At 46.5% G+C, this 20969-nt stretch overlaps 1 protein-coding gene across 1 annotated transcript in view; it reads left to right on the top strand.

Annotated features, from left to right (window-relative positions):
- The first annotated feature begins 654 nt into the window (after nt 1-654).
- Fmn1 (formin 1) overlaps nt 655-20969 on the top strand; it is a 230378-nt gene continuing 210063 nt past the window's right edge. Inside the window, exon 1 of the mRNA XM_013014304.1 lies at nt 655-2507. Coding sequence (XP_012869758.1) covers nt 655-2507 — 1853 coding nt within the window. The remainder of the gene's footprint in view (nt 2508-20969) is intronic.

The raw sequence follows: 20969 nt of genomic DNA, 5'->3' as shown, positions 1-20969 counted from the left end.
CCAGCGTTCAAGCCCCAGAAAAAAATAGACCTTAATTTAAAATTTTATGTTTAGCATGAAATAATGGGTCTAAAACTTTTCCTTCACACTGTGCTTTAAGGTAAAACTGTTCTATGGGAAGAAAAAAGACTGACTCAGCTTTGTAAGTAAAATCTGAAGATGCGTCCTTAATTCTGCTATGTTTCTAAGGGTCTCAAACCCCCCTCTTCCCAGACTTTTTTTTTTCATAGAGGAAGAGCAACTGTGGCTTGAGGAAGTTGAGCAGCCTAATCTAGGCTTCACAGTGAATTCCCCTGTGAAACTTTGACCTGACAGCATTTTTTGTGGTCTCTCAGTTGTAGAAAAGCTGGACTTGTCAGAATAGGGAGAGTGAGGAAGAGGCTGCAGGCAGGCTGCTGGCGGATGCCTTGAGTTGGTTGAGGTCAGCCAGAGAGGAAGGGCAAGTTGTGGTTGTGCTTTGATTTATGTGGCCATGTGACTTGTGCATTCTGTTAGACAAGCTGCTCTCTTCTGTTCTCTTACAGGCAGCTTCGTTGCTGGAGAGGACTGTCAGCTGCCTTCTCTGTGTAGCCACCATCACATGCCTCCCCACTGGATCCTGGGCAGCCTGACCACGGATGCCATCTCCAGGGCATGAATAATTAGGTAGGCATAATGGAAGGCACTCACTGCACCCTCCAATTACATGCGCCTATTACTGAACTCTGCTACATCAGCTTCTATCTTCCAAGGGGGGAAGCCAGAGGATTTTCATACAAGGGCACTGTAACTCTAGACAGATCCAATAAAGGCTTCCAGAACTGCTACCAAGTTCGGGAGGGATCAGACATCTCCAGCCTTACCCAGCATCCCAACGAACAGATAGGTGACATATTTTTCAAGCAGACTCCCACAAAAGACATTCTCACTGAGCTGTATAAACTCACAGCAGAGAAGGAGAGGCTGCTGGCCAATCTGCTGAGCTCAGACCACATCCTGGGCATTTCTTCGGGGAGCCAAGGGGGGAAGCTGTCCGAGCTGCCTGTGAGCCTGGTCCCTGAGGACGGCTGTGTGCAGAGTGCTGGTGACTGGCTCGGTGAGCTGCCTGCGAGCTCTCTCAGTAAGAGGAGCAGCCACGGCAGGAGGAGAGAGAGCTCAGAAGCCTTCCTGCAGAAGAGAAAGAGGAGGAAAGGGAGTGGCCGCCAGAAAACAGCTCTTCAGATGGGAAAGGACCAGATCTGCTCCAGCAATTCCTTTCCTCTTTCTCCAACAAAACCGAATCTACGGCTCCTAAAGGAAAGAGGAAACTTGGTCCCAAATGGAGCATTTACCCACGCCCTACAGAGGAGAGAGAGCTGCCCTGCAGATATCCCCAGGATACTGGGTGCAGACCTTGGCTCTGGCAGCTTCAGGAGGGCCTCAGAGGGCTCCGGGCTTGGAAGAGAAGTGCTTCCTGCAGACAGCAGACCCACAGAGGCAAGAGACGACTGTGTTCAAAAGCAGCCAAGGAGCACTGGCGAGCTGGAGCCTCAACAAACAAATTTGCCTGACGGCCAGGAGGAAGGCAAGAAGCCTCCCGAGGCAGAGAGGTACAGGGCAGGGAAGTGCAAGTTCAAGTCCAAGTCAGTAGATCGGACTTGCAGGAGGAAACCTGTTTTGAAAGTGGTGGCCAGGATCCAGGAACCTGCTACACATGGGCAACATGTGGTTAGGACCCATCCTGAAGGTGAAGGGTGGATTGACATTTGCCCAGAGGCCCAACATCAGTTTATACCCCAAGAAACTTTGCTCACCCTCCCAGAAGCCGAGGCTAGGGCTGACGGTTCCAGCTGGCAGGGCCAGGAGAAGCAAGGGGACAGGTCATCACAGTCCTCGGTGGAAGAAACAGCCTCTGCTTCTGCGTGTCCAGCCAGTGCTGAAGGGGCTGTGAACAAGGTTCTCCTGAAGGTGATAGAGAGGGACAGGCTAGCTGAAACCACAGAGGGGAGAAGGCTGGGCTTGGCCTCCGACACCAGGGCCACCCACGGCTTCCTGGACGCCCGAAGCCAGAGGAGGCCTGGTCTGCCTCAGAGCGGCCTCAGACCCTTGTCTCTGGACCTGCCCCACCCCGTGGGTGCTGACTCCTCACCACCCACAGCGCCAGCAGCGGCTCCTGGCATGGGATTTAATAATTCATCCCCTCAGTCCAGCATACACAAACGGCTGTCACCTGTTCCCTTGCCGCCCCCTCCAAGACACCCCCGCCCTCAGCTTCATCACCGGATCCTCCAGCTTCCCCCGCTGCCCAGCGAGCGGGACCCTGCGTTTAATGACTCTCCCCATAGAAAGAGCGGAGTCTCCTCTGGGTTGCCCTCTGCTGCCACCTTGGAGCAAGCATCCTCTGCAAAGGTCACGGAGACTGGTCAGGGAGCCTGGCCAGCATCCTTCAGCGTGGGACAACCTGGACCGCTGCCCGGGGGACCCTTGGAAAAGATCTTGGAGCTAGAGAAGACTACAGCTCAGCTGGAGCACCAGCCACCTCCAGGTTAGTCCCTCCTTGGAGGGTGTAGGTCTGTGCCTGGGTAACATGCTGGGCCTTTTAGTCAAGTCACCTGTCAGGAAGAAAATGCAGACAGCGGGGCGTGGAGATGGCAAGGTGGTGCTGACATGGTCTAATACTCGATTCTAGAAGCAATACATTGGAAATGTTCGCTTACCTTTACTTGTTTGTTTGTTTTAGCACCCTTTAAGGTTGTTTCCCTGGTCTCTTAACCCAGAGAGTAGAGGAAAAAGGCACAGAAGTAGTGACTTGTCCCTGTCTTTGTGCAAGCTGGATAATTGGCCCATTGACCTAAATTCTGCAGTTCTGCTCTTGAAGTCATCCTAGCGGACTCTACACAGAAGCACAAAAGCAACTGTGTGTTTGCTCATGTAGGTGGAGTTAGAAGTTTTGTTGTCTTTGGTTATCTGTGATCATCTTTGTGAGTGCCATATTTCTATGACAAAGATACTTTTTAACCACAAGGGAAACGATTCAGGTCTTTCTTCCTTTTCCTTTCTTTTTCTTTCTCTTTGTTTTTTTTTTTTTTTTTACAGTTTTCTGTCTGCTTCTTCAAACAAGCACAAAGTGACTATTCTAAAGTAAGCTTTATTTGTGAGTTATTACTATGACTAGGGTAACAGCATTTCTTCTGCAAAAGAAATATACTGGACTGCCCCTATGTGTGCCCCTTGTGTGCTTAATGTGATTTGAAATTTTGAAATGTTTGAGAATTTCATGGCCAGACACTTAGAGTTTTGTATGCATTGTGTAACATAAGGTAGGGAAGATGCTCTTATTCCACATATGCTTATCAGCATATGTTGATGGCTTGGCTTAGAGAATAACTTGACTACAATAAATGGTCTTTTAAAGGTTAGAGAAAATTTAGGTAAAATTCATGTGCAATATTTGAGATAGAAGTCTCAATTTAGAAAACAGAAATTTCAAAAGCCTTTTGCTCATTTTGAACTCATGACATTTTATAAATTTCTCTAAGTCACTGATACAAGGGCAGGGTTCTTTTAAAATGTGGTTAATACTTCTCATCTTGGTTTTGCAGTGTGTTGGTATTAGTTTGCTAAGACTTGCTACTTTCTACCTCAATAGAAAGCCCATGAATTGTAGAATTTATGTTATGTGTGTTACAACTCTAATGATGAAAATATCTTTTCCCTGTGAATGCTGGAGACTCGGCAGTACTTGGCAAGAGAGCTCTGCCCTTGTTTACAGAAAGGAGATTTAAGTTTAGTAAATGGTTTTGTCCTTGGTTTAGGATTGTCTTATTACGTTATTTTGTGTGTGTGTGTGTGTGTGTGTGTGTGTGTGTGTGTGTGTGTGTGTGTGTGTGTGTGTGTGTGTGTGTGTGTGTGTGTGTGTGTTCTATATTACCTGGGTTAAGCTGTAGAGTACATTTTGTTTCTGTTGATGACTGACAATGAACCCACTGAGGGACAGGTTGAGTGGATGGTCACATTTTTCTGTGTCTTCTCTGAATATCCACAGGATTGTTGGTTACCTGTCAGTTTACTTTGACCCAATCTTCTTTTAAGATCTTCAGAAACACTTTAAGGAGCCAGTCACAAGAATCACAGGGAATCTTCCTGTGTTCCTAACCTTATAAAAAGATACAGAGAGTAGGAGTGGAAAAGACTTTTTTTTCCTTTTTTCTGGCATAGATAGCATCTTTTATGCAGAAACCTTCCTTCAGGATACCCTACACTATCTGATATTGGCTCGATTTTCAGAAGCTAGGAAGAGGGAGCAAGCTCTTTGATTGGTATCTTTGGTTGGTACTTGTCTTCTTATTCTCCTTCCTCCCTTTACTTTTCCTGGCCTACAGCCATTAGTTCTCTTCATCTTCTAGATCTTTCAGTCACTGCCTACCACAGGTGGTTCAGATGTAAAGAAATTCCTCCTCTGATTTCCTTGCCTCTCACTTCATTTCTCCTCCCACTCAGCACAGCAGAGGCCAGGGATGGTGGGCAGGAGCCCAGAGGGGATTGTAACTCATTCACCCTCACCATTAGAGCTCTTTTATCTGAATCAGCTCCCACCTTACCCCTCTGTTAGCTATTAATAGATTGAGTGTTTGATCGAGGACTTTATTTCCTGCTGGAAATAACATCTAGGTATTTCATTGAACTGTTGTAAGATTATTGAAACCCCTCATTAATTGATCAAGTAAGAGATGATTAAGTCTGACAAAAATAATCAGCTCCACTGGAAGACTCTAGTGTTGCAGAAAAGGAGTTAAATTTTTATGGAAGACTGAAATCTTCTTTTCACAAGACCAAATAGTTAAAATAATGTCATTACCACCCATTCAGGAAACAGCATTAAGGCACCAGAAAGGCTATTGCTCTTAGCGTAATAATTTTCTCAACTCTTCATTCTGTGAATTGCACACAGGGTCTTTTACCTGTTGGTAATATCAAATACAAAATATACTATGTATGGTGATCATTGTCTTCTCGCCGGTTCTTCTACCAACAACATTAGAATTGGTTTTACACTGTTTTATTTTGTTGATGAATATGGGTGTTGAATTTTCCCAAGTCTTGGTGAAATTACTTGCCTAGTGAGTGCAAGGCCCTTGTCAATTAGTTACCCAGTGGTCTCTGCATCAGGGGCCCAGCGGCAAGTGGATTTCCTCTGCTCACTGCATCTCTGAGGCCAGCAGCCATGCCTACTGCCACCTCTCCCCTGTACGGAACTTTAAAAACAGTAATAGCTTTGTTATCTGTGTATCCAAGGCAATCAACAGTGAGATATGGAAAATTGAAAACAGGGAAAAATTTAGAGGAGTCAATATCAGTAGTATGGAGGGATAAAGTCTGAAACTTTACAGAGTCACAGCCAGATGAATGTGATTGATTCCTGAGTTGAGGATCACTCCAAGCTGCTCTCCCTGGGTGACTGGGAAGACAATGGCTAAGTTAAAATAGGCTGGCTGCAAACACTCCAAGGACAGACAAATGAGTTTGTGTGCCCCAGCCTCCTCGCTGCTCACTGTCATGTTCTGATTTTTCCTTTCTACATCTTGTTGGCATTGTTGAGCACATTTAGAGAGAATCTGAAATGAAGAGAGGTGTTACATGACAGAGTCACAGCTTATTAAAGTCTTCCTGAGCTAAAGGCAGCAGGATGAAAATCTAGACGATAATGGAAACATCCTGCATTGAGATTAAATATCCACTTACACGTAAAGGACATAGGAGGCCCTGGTTACAGTTTTCGTTGACAAATATTGATTTTTGAGCCAGCTGGGTTGATATGGCTCTTGAAGAAGAGTTTACATCAGTTAAAGATATTCATTTCAAGGGAGAAAATGCTGCTATGGTGGTCTACAGTGTGGCAAATCTGAACTTCGGGTGTGGTTATAGAAATGTATTTGAAGGGCACGATTTGCAAATTACCTTCTATGGAGGGGCTTGGGTAGGAAACCCACCTGAGGATCATTCCCTTGGGAAGAGAGTCCAACTGACCTGCAGTCTTCCACTTCTCTTTCCCTCTCTCCCCTCTTCTCTTTCTTTCCATCTCTCTTCACCTCTGCTGTTCTTAGGGCTAAAGTCAGAACCTAGCATTTTCTTTTTTTTTCTTTTTTGGGTCCGGTTGTGGGGCCTGAACTCTGGGCTTGGGCGCTGTCCCTCAACTCTTCAGCTCAAGGCTAGCGCTCTACCCCTTGAGCCACAGTGCCACTTCCAGCTTTTTTCTTTTTGCTTATGTGGTGCTGAGGAATCGAACCCAGGGCCTCAGGCATGCAAGGCAAGCTCTCTACCACTGAGCCACCTTCCCAGCCCCAAACCTAGCATCTTCTAGGCAGGCACTCTGCAGCTACGCCATACCTCAGCTCTAGTGGCCCATCTCCTGCCTCAGCACTGGTGATAAGACGTGTTCAACAGGCTCTACGGTATTTTCCTCACTGGTGACAGGGACCTGGGGCTCCAGTCCCCCTTAACGCTCCTAATCTTGCAGAGAAACCGTTCCCTCAATGCACAAGAGTTTCTGAAACATGCTAAAAGGAGGTATGTGACCTGCTTTTGTAATTTTGAGGGACGGTGTTAGAGTTTAAACTCAGCCCCGTGCTAGGCAGTCACTCTTATCACTTGAGCTATGTCCCTAGCCTTGGAAAGTCATTTCTTGAATGGAATTCAAGTTCAAATGAGAAAACCAGATGCTTCTCCTGGGAGGACATGTACCTGTCAGAACGCTTCCTTGGTGATGTCTTTAAGTGCTGTCTCATTTACTGGGTCTTTCCTGATCAGTCATTCCCTCTATAGGGGTCATGCGGGGTTAGAATCATGCAAGGCAAGTGGAGGGAAGGCCACCATTCTGTAACTCCTATCCCAGCATCCTGAGAAGAAGAGGCAAATGTGGAGATGTGAGCTTGAGGGTCCTGGCGAGGTGAGTGGCAGGGGTCTCAGGTACCAGAGGGGGGACACCTGTGAACACCAGCCAGCAGTTCAGGGACACTCGGGGATGCGTGTTGCTTGCTTAGAACTCTCACACACATTGTGACAGAGTCCCGTAAAAATCCTGAGGACATGGGGGGGGGGCTGTCTGCTTTTTAATAACGGGCTTGGTTTATAACTTACTTGGTTCAGTGTAGCACATAAAATATATTTAAACCAGGCCACTGGAGAAGACAGTATTGTCTGTAGGGTGACAGTTATCTGGACTAATGATATACTTCCACGGTGAACTCTCTGGAGCTCTTACTCTGAGTTTTGCTCTTGTTCTCAGAAGGAAATTGCTATGCCTTTTGTTCACGCAGGAAAACCCTTGGCTAGACATTTTGATCCTGAAGAATGTTACTAAATTAGGAAGCAGAAATGTCAGAACTGTCCCACATGGAATAGGGGAACATTGAAGCCTCACCCAGGACTTCCTGCTGTCTATGTTTAGCTTCTTTCTTTGTCCCTGTCTGGGTGGGTCGGCAGCATATGTGTATAAAAATGAGCTTTTCATTTTGCATACTCTCTCAAGAAATTGAAACCTCCTCAAGGACATCCTTTTTGTGAGATTCCTAACCAACAATGACATATCTACTGCAGTGACATTGGAACCAAGGCAGAGGTGTTGACTTGCTAGAGCAGCAAAAAGATGGATGTTAAGTCTCCTGTCTTCCCCGCTGTAACGCCTTATGCTGTCCCCCATGGCCTTGAAACTCGAACAGTGAACACCGTGCTGTTATTGTGATGGTTTGTGACATTTGTCAAAAACTGGTTGGACACTTATCATCGATCACTGTTCTAGACATGGTGGACATGGCAGTGGGCAAAGAGAGAAAAACAAAGCTCAGTCGGGTCCCCACAGAGCTCCCAGTCAGCCTAGAAGGACTGAGACCAAAATGCCAGCCATGTGCCGTGCTAGTCGTGACTAAGTGTGGCAGAGAACTTCTGCACACGCCAGCCATGCAGCTCATGGCTGTGTGGTTTGTAGAATGGTGGAAAAGTGCCTGTGCTCAGTGCAGGCAGACGGCTGGCCTGCGTTGAGTAGTGTAGATCAAGAGTCTGCGTACCCTGAGGAAGCAGCACGGTTGATTCTGACAGAGCTCCAGGCAGCTCTGTCGCCACTGCCTTGGCGGTGGCCTCCTGTCTCCCCAGCCTCATTCGCCCCTGACAGGAGGCCTCCATACTCCATGGGGGAACTGCTTTCTCTTTAGGACAGTGCACCCTTGTGCCCAGCGTGACAGGATCCTGCCTACTTGACGTCAGCAAGAAGCAGCAGAGTCAGGCCGACAGGTTGACAGAGCACCTTTTTCTGCCTTCACTGGGCTGTTTTGGAAGTGGCCCATGACTTGATTTAAGATCTTCCTATTGTTGTTCGGTTAGTTCCAGCATTTAGAATTGATATTCTCCTTGTTTTCACAGACACATCTCTAAAAAGTAAGCCTTAAAGAGGGCTGAGTTCCAGTGACTTTCAAAACCTGACACTGGCCTTTGTGTAGAGAATCTCCTGGGACAAGTTCCTGACATCTGAGGTGCTTATCAGATTTTGTGTGTGCAGGTCACACATAGCTTTATTTGAATCGCAACACGTTTAACAAAATACCTCAGGGGGATTTTTGCACTGGAAGATACTTTGAAGGGAGAAACTGAGGAGACAAGGTACTTTGAACATATAGTCCTCTACTTTAGCAGCAAAACACTTGGACTCCAGTGTACCTGTAGGTTTTCAGAGAAGGCAAGATGGCTGTGTGTCTGTGTTGGCACTGTTCCCAGGCACTGCTGTTCACCCTGCGTCTGCAGCAGGTCCAGAAGCCCTGTGCTGAGCAGCCAAGGGCAAGTTTCTGCTGGCCCAGAGAGAGAACTTGTCGAAAGTGCATTCGTATTTAGAGTTCTTGCTTTTTGGGTCCTTTGGGGTTGAACCAAGTGGAACTATTGGTTTAACAACCCTGTCCACTACCTGTCCAGCCAGCCCTGCATCACCCAGTGACAGTCTTGGTCCTCTCTCTCTCTCTCTCTCTCTCTCTCTCTGTCGGTCATGGACAAGGCTAGCACCCTACCACTTGAGCCATAGCACCATTTCCGGTTTTCTGGTGGTTTATTGGAGATAAGAGTCTCATGCAGCCGGGCACCCGTGGCTCACACCTGTAATCCTAGCTACTCAGGAGGCTGAGATCTGAGGATCATGGTTCAAAGCCAACCCGGGCAGGAAAGTCCGTGAGACTCTTATCTCCAATAAACCACCAGAAAACTGGAAGTGGTGCTGTAGCTCAAGGTAGACTGCCCGCCTTGAGCTGAAGAGCTGAGGGTCAGCGCCCAAGCCCAGAGCTCAAGCCCCATGACAGACAAAAAAAAAAGAGTCTCATGGACTTTCCTGCCTGGCCTGGCTTTGAACCTCGATCCTCAGATCTCAGCCTCCTGAGTAGATAGGATTACAGGCATGAGCCACTGGCACCTGGCAGGTCTTCTCTTTTAAATTTATGTCAGTTCCTAACTGGTGGAGCGAGATATCTAATTTGGCAGTTTATTAGGTACTTTTATCATTTCATAGGATGCAGTGTTTTTCCATTTTTTTCATGACATCACTTACAGAGTCTTTCTGACTTGACGTAGAGTGTTCTGAGTCATACCCTGTCCATAGCACAGGTGGAGGAAAGCACATCTAATTGTGCTCTTCTAGGCTCTTGCAAAGTTTACTTAAATTTGTTATAAAACAAGAAGACCAGTTATAGCTGCATGTTTGGGCTCAAAGATGTATCAACATGTCTCTGTAGCTCTGTGGATCTTCTGAATAAAGCATAAATACTCAACTATCATTAGGTATAATTACAGAAACATGGGGGTGCAGGAGATCACCCAGCCTCGTTGCTATTCCTAAGCCAGAGTTTGACAGAGATGAATGGACATCGAAGTCAAGTTGCTTGAGGTTATCAGAGCCAGGATCGGGACATGGGCATCTAGTATTGTCATCATGTGTGACCCTGTGGTCTTTAGCTTGTCCACTTACAGGCCGTCCTAGATCTCATGGTCTGTGTTTGAGGCCCTCTTCCTCTACCTTGCAGGGAGGAAGGAGAATTCCAGCCTTGTGATGGCCACACGCACAGGGGCTGCCATACCGGGCCTTGGTGGAGACTTAATAGCTGTCCTTTCTTTCCCACAACACCCTGCTTCTTCACTGATGGCTGCTCTGGGAGGGGACTTCAGGTCATAAGCACAGCGGCCATGAGCGGTCACATAGACCTTTTCCTTGGTGATTTGAACTATGGAAGGACACAGGTCCTTTGATGATAGTGTTTGACATATTATTCTGTGGCTCATGGCTCTACCATAGACCTCAGCTTTCTCAGACCGTGCAGGACATGAACTAGATAGAGGATCCTCTCTATCCTCCATTCTGATGTCTTCCCATGTATGCGTGTTCTCCCTGTTTCGACCAGTAGAGGGGGATGTGGACTCATATACTAAACAGCCCCTCCGGGCTTCTGGAGGTTGGATTGGTGTGAGGTTGCCATGACACTGGCTAGAATGAAGTTGAATGGCCTGAGGGAGGAGCTGGACCCAGTGACACAAGTGTTCAAGCAGCTGCAATGCAGTGCATGGAATTAGCCAAGGAAACAATTGCCAAGGGTCCCGTCTGGTGTTCTTAGGAGAAGGGCAGGGTGGGAAGCCGCCGCGTTGGATGGTCCTGCGGCAGTCTCCCCTGTGTTCTCAGGGGAGGTGAGGGTCCCAGATATAAGTACACCATGCATCCATACGATGTTTACCTGCGGCAGTGGCCTGGTGCTTACCTTTGGCTCATGGTGTGCTGCCTCTGGAGGCCATGCCCGTCTCGGTCTGAAGACCAGGCGGGTGCATTAGGAAGAAATATAAGGTCTCTTTTGGGCAACTTGTTTTATGCACAAATGAAGCTGGCATAGGAGCCCTGCACAGACCAGCTGACCCTTTCTCCTTTAGCTGGGGATGGAGAGGAAATGAAGTACTGAAGCTCCTGTCTGGAGAACCAAAGGGAGCCGGAGGGAGGACGGCCACAGAGACGCTGAAGCTGCCCAGTTCGCCGTAGTGTGGAGAGATGCCACGCCAGCAGAAAGACCTCTGCTCATGTTTGATACCGGCAGAATCGAAGCCAGCACCTGCTGTCAGGAAAGAAGGAGATGAGAAGAAGAGAGGACAAGCTTGGGAATTGGAGAGTTAGTGGTTCAGGTAAAGGGAGAAAGAAAAATCTTGGTTTTTCTTCTGATCCAAGGTAAAAAATATTATTCCCAACTGTTCTCGAAGCTTGCCCTGGGTGGGGAGGAAGGAAGTATAGGTCATGTGGGGGCCTGGCCGTCTCTATCGCGCTCTTCGTTGCTTGTAGAGTTCAAAGCGGGTGAGGGGAAGTAGTGAAACTTGCTCTGTCTCATCAGTGCCTTTCTCCGGGGCCCTCACATCTGTGGCTAGCATGGAGGGGTGTACTGCCTGCGTTCCACACACATCGCATTCCCACCACCCTGACCTCCCTCCTTGCTAGGTTCACAGCTGCCGAGCTGGTGGCTTTGACGAGTTGGCCTGCAGCGGTGTAATCATCTGTATGAAACTCACAATGTGAAGGCATTTCCCAAGGGAAGCAGGTGGCGCTGCACACTACCTTAATAGCTCAGGAGTGATGAGGCAGAGTACACAGTGATGCCGTCTGTGCCCTGCCCTGCCAAGACCTCCCCTCAGAGTCCTGACCCACACCGACACGCAGGGGCAGTCACGGGCAGCCATGCCAAGAGCCCGCCTTGGTTTGCTGAGGTAGAGTGAGAGTGCCATTGAGCCAGCAGACCCTGTGCTTGTGCCGGTCAGCCTTTTGCTGTCTGGGGTGCACGTTCATGCACGCTGTTCTTTGTGACCCTCCCACCACCCCACGGTGGCCACAGGAGAACCGAAGCCCAGAGTAGAAGAAAGCCCTCACTGAAAGAAGCAGCTGCTCAGAGAGAACCCCACCGGAGCTCTGATCCATATGTTTTAAAAATCATAATATATGATAGAGTGGGCATGTTGACTAAAACTGGAATAAAATCATTTTAAGAAACAGAGACATACATAAAAATTACTCCAAGCAACCAGACATGGAGGCTGATGCCCGTAATCTCAGCTGTGTGGGAGGTGGAGGCAGAAAAATGGAGGGTCTGGGGAACCTAGGCAAGAGCTTACCTGAACACATAGCTAGCGCTTTGTATGCATGCATGAAAATAGAATAATGGAATGTGTTGAAAAATCATTTGGACAAAGGAGATTAGAAGGAGTAATGGAGGGAGTGCATTCGACCAAAGTTCATGAGGAAATACGAACCTCCTAACACAGCGAAGCCCCTTTGTACAACTCATCTCAGCTAATAAATAAGAAAAAGCTGTAGGTGTGGCTCAGCTGATAGAGCACTTGCTTAGCCAGTGCAAGTCCCTTTGTTCAAAATCCAACTTTTTTTTAAAAAAGCTCCAAACCATACAAATTTGAAACGAGCACTTTATAAATTATTAAGAGGTAATTAAATCCATCTTATAGATCATAAAATAGATTAACAACTCTGATTTCAATTATAGCAAAGCATTTTCACCACATCAAAATCACTTAAAACCAATGTTAACATTTTTACATATGCCATTGTTTGGGTTCACTGTAATTTAATAAGCTTTCTTCTCATATGCTTAAGGCTTCGCTGATCTTTGTTATTACAAACTACAACCCACAACTGTTTATCTAAGCCTTTTTGACATTTCTAAGTTGTCTTGCAAAAATGATTCTTAGACTTAAGCATTTGAAACATGATTTTGTGTTTGATTTTTAAATTGTACGTCTGTGTGTCCTGCATGAAGCATCATACTTTGGGTTCTCTACAATCTCCTGAACATGATGAATTTCTCCTTAATGACAAATAGTTATAATAAACAACAGAACGGGAAACAAAATACTAGCAGAGAAATTTTATGACTAGCACGGAGGAAGGTTTTCTGGGTCTGGAAAGAAAATTGGTGGATGGAAATGGGAGGCTTTTGTGCGGTGTGTAGGATGGGTCTCTAGATCACAGCTTAGATAGCACATCCCTTAGTGTTCCAGACATTCCTGCTCACACACATTCCAGCTATCCTCTGTGCCCCTTCATACTCTGCAACTGTCTCTTAGGACATTTTATACTCCATGTGCCCATTGTTTGTTTACTTTTCAGTGGTTCCTATCAGGCCATACCTCTTAAGAGTAAAGACTCACAGGAAGTATCACTTCCTGTGATACTTGTAGTAGTTGGTACAGTAGTACATGCACACCGTAGGTACCTGTATTAGTTCGCTAGAGCTGTCATAACAAAATACCGTGGATGAGGTGGCTTCAACAACACACAGTTATTTCCTCACAGTTGTAGAGGCTTAAATTCATGCTCAAAGTGGCAGCTGGTTTTGTTTTCTGAGACCCCTCTCCTTGGCTTCTTCCTGCCTCTTCACTGGTGTGCACATGACCCCTGGAGTCTGTCTGTCTGTCCCATTCTCCTCTTTTTCTTGTAAGGACTTCAGCCCCACAATAACCAACTCATGATCACTTAATTACCTCTTTAAATCGCTCTCTCCAAATGCAGTCAGATTCGGAGGTACTGGGAATTATATATTAACAGGAATTTTGGAGGAACACAATTCACTCCCTTACAGTATTTCACATGTATTTTCATTGCAAAATATTTAAAATGCGTGCTCTTAGATGAATGACATTCCAGGTCTGTATGGATGCTAGTTGGCTCCTTTTTGGTCTGAGGCAGGGACAACTAAAGCAGTCTGGTATTTTATGAAATGTGCCAGACTTGAAGTCAGAGCCCTGGGTTCATCTTCTGGCCCTGCCATTCGCCACCTGTGTGAGCAGAACCATCTCCAGCTGCTGTCTCCTCCCTGTGGCTCTGGGATAACAGCACTGTCTGCAGCAGGTGTGGTGAGTGCCAGGGAGTAGACCTCAGAAAATACCAAGTTAACCAGTCACTGGCCAGGTATGTTAGAAAGAAGCACTTCAGCTCTCAGATGCCCAGGCTTCAGCGTCAGCAAAGCTGAATTTCGTGGTTTACCTCATTTGACAAAAGAACACTGACACATTATTTATATTCAAAGTATTTAGTATTTAATTATAATCTAGAGCTTATAGGTTTCACTGAGTGATTTCAATTTTTGCCTTCAGATTCTGGTAGGTAATGACATGGTAGTATTCCTAATTGCTGTTTTCACTGAGAACTATGTTAATTGAGCTTTAAAATACATCTTTGTTTTTTTTAAAAAGCACAATGTTTCATCATCAGTGTAACAAGGCTTTCTACAAATGGACATCAACACAAACTCTCCTTTCCAGAGGGCTGTGCCAGTCCTGGGCCTGATCTCAGGGCCTGACACCCGCACTTGCTTTCTTGCAAGGTTCTTGTGCTCTACCATGTGAGCCACACCTCTGCTTCTCAACCAGTGCTTTTGTTGTTGAACAAAAGGGCCTGGAGTCCACAGAGAGGCTGGGGAATCATGAGGATTCTTTTCAATTTAGCTGGTCAGAGTTAGTGCCTTCATTGCTGGTCTGGCTCATGCCATAACCCTAACCACATTTTCAGTCAATCTACCACTCAGTGACTCTCTTTGAGGACATTAGAAATGATCACCTCTGGTGGTTCCTGAGTTTGCTTTTTGTCCCCAGGGTAAATTATTCACTTTTTTTCTGCTTCTTCGTCCACTTTGTTTTCTATTTTCTCTATTTCCTCCTTTCTCCTGCCTTATTCCTGGCTTCCCCTCCAAACATTATTGCCCATTCTTTTTTCTTTTTTTTTCTTTTTTTTTTTTTGGGGGGGGGTCCGGTCATGGGCCTGAACTCTGGGCGTGGGCGCCGTCCCTCAGCTCTTCAGCTCAAGGCTAGCGCTCTACCACTTGAGCCACGGTGCCACTTCTGGCTTTCTTTCTTTTTGCTTATGTGGTGCTGAGGAATCGAACCCAGGGCCTCAGACATGCAAGGCAAGCGCTCTACCACTGAGCCACCTTCCCAGCCCCCATTCTTGTTTCTTGATCTGCTGCCACTATGTCTGACCATTCTGTCATTATCTGAATGCTATCTGTCTCTCTGTGTCTCTTTCTCACTTTTACCTCCCTTTCTTCTATGATGGAATTCTTTGGGGAGACCTAGGAAAATAGGATCTTGGCATACTGCATCTGAGTCTCCATAGGCAACGCAGTGGGTGTGGGTTTGGGACTCTTATAACCTCATCACAGCACAGCCTGGTAGGATCGTCGCCCAAAGTCGGCACATCCTCCACCTGAAGGAGCCTTGTAGCCCCATGTAGGAGCCTCACTCAGGCGAAAGTATCTGTAGTTTACCTTTGGTCCTGGTTGAGAACCTTTATGACACTTGCAGATTGTTGTTTCAAAACATTGTAGTGTTGGGCTGGGGAAGGTGGCTTAGTGGTAGAGTGCTTGTCTAGCATGCATGAAGCCCTGGGTTTGATACCTCAGTACCACATACACAGAAAAGGCTGGAAGTGGTGCTATGGCTCAAGTGATAGAGTGCTAACCTTGAGCAAAAGAAGCTCAAGGACAGTGCTCAGGCCCTGAGTTCAAGCCCCAGGACTTGTAAAAAATGGTAGTGTTTTAGTTTTTAATCAAAATAGGTACACTTGAATTCCATTTAGTAATAATGATATATTTTACTGATTTATTTCCAGTTTGATATGGTTCAGTCACTCATTGATTCAGCTTATGAGTTGCTCTGGTCTGTCTGTCCAGACTGGTCAGCTGGGTGGTGTGTGTGGAAAGCATCTAGTTTGTCTCCACCAATGACCCTGGGGCCCAGGTTGAACGTGGGGTGAGCTAGGGGTGGGACATGAGCCATTGCATCTATTCTGTGAGTGATTTTTAGTCTGAAAATTCATGGAGAAGGGTATCTGTCGTTGGATAATAATGACACAGCCAATCATTTGATTTCTTGAGGGGCAACAGATCTGGCCTCTCCTCTTGTGATGGAGGAGTATGGAGTGAAATCTCCTCTTCCTAGATTCTGGTCACCAGGACCCTCTTGTTTGTCCCCCCACCCCCAGGTCCTAGCAGAGCAGCTGGAGCCCAGTGTGTCCTCTGTGCCGTGAGCCCACAGCTCTTTCTTTGTTGGGGGCTTCTTGCCTTCACTGTCAGCATCTGTCCCACAGCCCCAGTTATTCCTGGGTATTGGTTTTCCTGCCCGGGTTTCAGAGCCAGGCCTCACCAGGAAGGCGGCCGAGCGAAGCTCAGGTTTCATGGCCCTGCAAATTAGCTGTTACGATAGTTTGTCTTCCTCCTTCCCCTGGTTTCTGTTCCAACCTGCCTGCAGCCCACACAGCCTTCGCTGGCCCCTCCCGGGCATGTTGCCAGGCTGTACAACTCTTTTTTTGGCCCATTTCCTGCTTCATCCTTTTCTCTCCCTGGCCTACTGCAGAATAAGCAGAAATGTTGAGAACACTCAACTGATCTGTAAGTTTTGCTCAGAGAACAATTATGGAGGCAGAGTCAGTCTGTCTTTTAAAAGGTTTGGCAGGGCTGGGAAGGTGGCTCAGTGGTAGAGCGCTTACCTTGCATGCATGAGGCCCTGGGTTCGATTCCTCAGCACCACATAAGCAAAAAAGAAAAAAGCCAGAAGTGGCGCTGTGGCTCAAGTGGTAGAGCGCTTGCCTTGAGCTGAAGAGCTGAGGGACAGTGCCCAGGCCCCACGACCGGACCCCCCCCAAAAAAAATTAGTTTGGCATTACAGGCATAGGCCTCACCATGTCTCCGTATCCAGCTTCCTTTCCAAGATCCTTCTTAGATGCCGTTTCTCTGCAGACTCTATGCTTCAAGCATGGAGCACTCCATGTGGCTTTGCTGATGTGCCTGCCCATGGTGCCATTTTCTTCCTGCCCATTCAGTGCTTGCCTATCCCTGAGGGCCTGGTGTCCTGCCCCTCACAGAGCTGCTCCCTTGGTCACTACTCTGCTCTTCCTCCTCTGAAGCCTACAAGGACTCCCTGCGACTCAACATAGTGCTCAATGATACACCATGTCTCTAAGGAGCCTATGTGTGCCTGGCGACCAGGTGCCATTCCGCACATCGCTGTGGTGCCAGCAGCGGGCCCAGCCACAAAGGCATCCGATGTCCACATGCAGGCCCTGGCAAGGCCTGTCCTCAGAGCTGGCTCATCTGTGTCTCACACCTGTACTGCCAGGTCAGTATTGGTATCGTCTCAAAAAAAATCCACTGTCTCTATTTAGTGATCTATTGCAAAGGAGAGCCTTTAACCTTAAAAAGTGCTTCATGAAGAAGAGATGATTTTCAAAAGGAAAGTTAGCTCAAAATAGCTAATTAATCATGCATAGGAAGTAAAACATTGAGACATTTTTAATATGAATGAAATTCATCCTGGATAAGCTCACACAAAAGTAACAAGGCCTCGGTCACTCAAACTGTGGGTATTACCATAAAAATTTTACCATCTAAAGCTATAATTTAGATGTACAAATTTGAGATGTGCTTATTTGAACACCAAATATCATAATTTCTATTCCCCAGTAGAAATTTCTCTAAGCATTCACTTGTAGTATCCTGGTGCTGTGTTTAGTGACCTACAAAAATTCTAGCCTCCTTCAATTACAAATAATCTTCAAGACTGGATTTTAAAACAAAATTACTTTGCCACATGAATAGCAGCTAAAATTTATTTATAGATGACTGTATTTAAGAGTGTTCTATGTCTTACCTGCAAACACTGCAAGAGCCTTTGAGATAGGTTATCGCCTCCAATGATGAAAAATGTTAGAGACATGAACTAGTAAGGGCTGTACCTCCACTACCCCATGATTCCTCCATGGATAGACTCTTACTGTAGGTGATCGTGTTGTTTTAGACAGAGGGATGATAAGGTGAAGCTCACCCCCCTTTAATTATCAGGAAACCCATGAGAGGAGGGTAGAAGGCACTTGAGAAAGGCCATCCTGGGAGGTGACCTTGTTGAGATGTCCCTGAATTCAAAGAAGCTCAGCGGAGCAGAGCCACACATACTGTCTTTAAGATTGGCCCTGTGGCAGGCCTGGCTCTAAAAAGTAAGGCACGCCCCATTGCTCATTAGTATTGAGTTGATACTGTGCAAAAAGCCTAGTCAGGGTAGGAGCCCTGGGGCCCCAGCCTGCCTGTCTGGTGTTTTCTGCCCTCCATAGCACCTTGGCCCCTCCCTGTCTGACTTGAAGGTCTTACTTTCTTCCCTCCACACAGTGTAGATCTGTTTCTGGAAACAAAGGCAGCCTTCTCAGATTCCTCATCCAGAAAAACACATCATCAGATGGCTGTGTTAGACCACATAGACCCCTATGTATTAATGTGGTATGGAGATGTAATGTTTTTCTGCTGTAGTGACTCTCAACCCTGACAGCATAATAAGATCACGTAAGAATGCTCTAAAGAAAACCAGTGTTCATCCCCCAAGCAATAATTGAGGAGGGCCGTATGGCTGCCTTCTGCCCTGATAGTGGCCGGGAAAAGAGGGTGGGCAAAATATACACAGATCCTCCTCGGTAAGGATCTGTGAGTGGCAGAGATGCTAATATAGCAAGAAACTGGACAAGTATATCTTACTTTTGTGCACCAGAACTTTCCCTCAGTGAGCGTGTTTTATTTTCCCCTATACCATATCTGCCTCTGCTTTGATAACAGTAGTGCCTCTCTCTCTTCCGTGGAGATTCACCTATCCTCTTCCTCTGTGGTTAGATTGGGGCTGACCTCTTGAACCAGAGTAACCATATGACTCTGGACTGGGGAGTGGGAATTCACATTGCCTGTTCACTCCGATGAATTCACAAATGGGAACATTTTCCAAGCTAAGCTGTGGAGAGTGAGCCGAAACAGTTGGGACACTTTTCTAATGACTATGTTCAACCAAGCTAGAAGGGTATAATTCTGAGGCCACAACAAACATCAGCAAGCCAGGAGAGAGCAGAATCCGGAGAGATGGGGAGAAGCCAATGGCATCATTTGGCCACCTGGATTGAACTATGCCTACAAGCCTGGATTTGGGGATTATATGAGCAATTGAGTTTCATTCTGTGTAAGCCAGCTTGGTTCCGTTTCCGTCACTGGCAACATAAAGCCTTCTAACTAACTCTCCTCAGGGGGGACAAAAGGCCAGCTAGGAGAGAGAGAATGCTGATATTGGAATCAGAAGTCATGGAAGAAACAAGTTCTTCTTGGAAGTCTGAATTTGCTTTCAAACACATCCCTTCAGATAGCCATCCCTGCTTGACCAAGCCTTACTAACACTACCTACATGCCCCCTTTCTGGTGATTCTTGATTGCGCAGCTAAGAAGGCTATAGACTTTGATATTTATCCCTTAAAGATATGTTCAGTTTTTCATATGCCAACACATTACTGTGGGAAGTAGTTTACATATACAGTGAGCCTTAGTTGTGAGCAATGTATCCATTCAACAAATTGAATCAAGTATACAAAGCATATAGTGCCAAAAGCCTTGAAGACCATGCTTGGAAGTATTTATCTAATTTGATAGATGATAAAAAGCCATAAAGACCTTTGAGTAGAGGAGTGAATTGTCCCTAGCCATGATTCAGGAAGATTTACCAGGTAACAGAGTGAACAGTGACAAGAGGTTGGAAAAAATAGAGGAGATTTGTGACTTCCGCAATTGATAAGAATTAGAACTAAAGCTATAAAGAAAAGGAGGTATGTGAAAGGCATTGCACACATAGATCCATGGCTCAGTAATCTGAAATGGGGGAAAGGGAGGGGTTGAAGATGATCTCATAACTTGAGCTTTAGTTATATGCATATGAATATGCTGTAAACCTATTAAGTTATGTGAACATGCCAAATTATTCGACCCCTCACGCCTGCCTGCCTATTTATGAGACATTCATAGTAATGCCTGGCATATGGTAGGTTCTAAATTAACGTGAGAGTTGAACTCTAAATCTGTCCTATGCTCTGCCCACCATTCTTACACAAAAGCAATATATCCAGTTTCCTCTCCTCTCAGATTATGAAGGCAGCAAGGCGCACAAAGGCCTTAGTTCTTAACTGTTTGGAGTGGCTAGGTGGGAACGAGCCAGCTCAGCACCATGGATTTAACACAGACACGAAGTTTCTCTCCTAGTATGCCTGTCAGCTGTGTCAGATATGGACACCGCCACCTTACCCAGTGGGACTGTTTGGAGGATGATGTCAGGAGGCTGGCCTGGCTGTTTGCTCTGTCATACTTTATACTAGACGCTTGAAGAGCGAGCCTCATGTGTGCCGTCTCATAGCAACATTAAGTCTGTAAAAGCTGTTCTGAACTGCCTTACTTTCCACTATGACATGTACTTTGGGGAAGAAAGCTATTTTTAAAAATGACTGAATTTTAAAAATTCTTCTTGCTAAGCACAAGTACATGGTTCCTTGAGCTTATAGAACATGTGGCATTTTAAGAAGGACTTGAAACCACAAGAGTGGACTATGACAAGAATAAAGAAACCAGCTCATTCTCATTCACTTTTGAGTGAGTGGAGGTCAGGGTTTTGTTGAGTGGAGACTGGGGGTTGGGGTGAGTGGAGGTCAAGAGTATTGATGAATGGAGGTCAGGGGCTTTGGTGAGTGGAGGTTGGGGTTTTGGTGAGTGGAGGTCAGGGGCTTTGGTGAGTGGAGGTTGGGGTTTTGGTGAGTGGAGGTTGGGGTTTGGGTGAGTGGAGGTTGGGGCTTTGGTGAGTGGAGGTCGAGGTTTTGGTGAGTGGAGGTCGGGGTTTTGGTGAGTGGAGGTCAGGGTTTTGGTGAGTGGAGGTCAGGGTTTTGGTGAGTGGAGGTTGGGGTTTTGGTGAGTGGAGGTCGGGGTTTGGGTGAGTGGAGGTCGGGGTTTTGGTGAGTGGAGGTTGGGGTTTGGGTGAGTGGAGGTTGGGGTTTTGGTGAGTGGAGGTTGGGGTTTTGGTGAGTGGAGGTTGGGGTTTTGGTGAGTGGAGGTCGGGGTTTTGGTGAGTGGAGGTTGAGGTTTGGGTGAGTGGAGGTCGGGGGTTTGGGT

Source organism: Dipodomys ordii, unplaced genomic scaffold, assembly GCF_000151885.1.
Source record: "Dipodomys ordii isolate 6190 unplaced genomic scaffold, Dord_2.0 Scaffold23, whole genome shotgun sequence".
Classification (NCBI taxonomy): Eukaryota; Metazoa; Chordata; class Mammalia; order Rodentia; family Heteromyidae; genus Dipodomys; species Dipodomys ordii.
The sequence above is the reverse complement of the archived record's forward strand: the minus strand, read 5'-3'. Positions and strand labels throughout refer to the sequence as shown.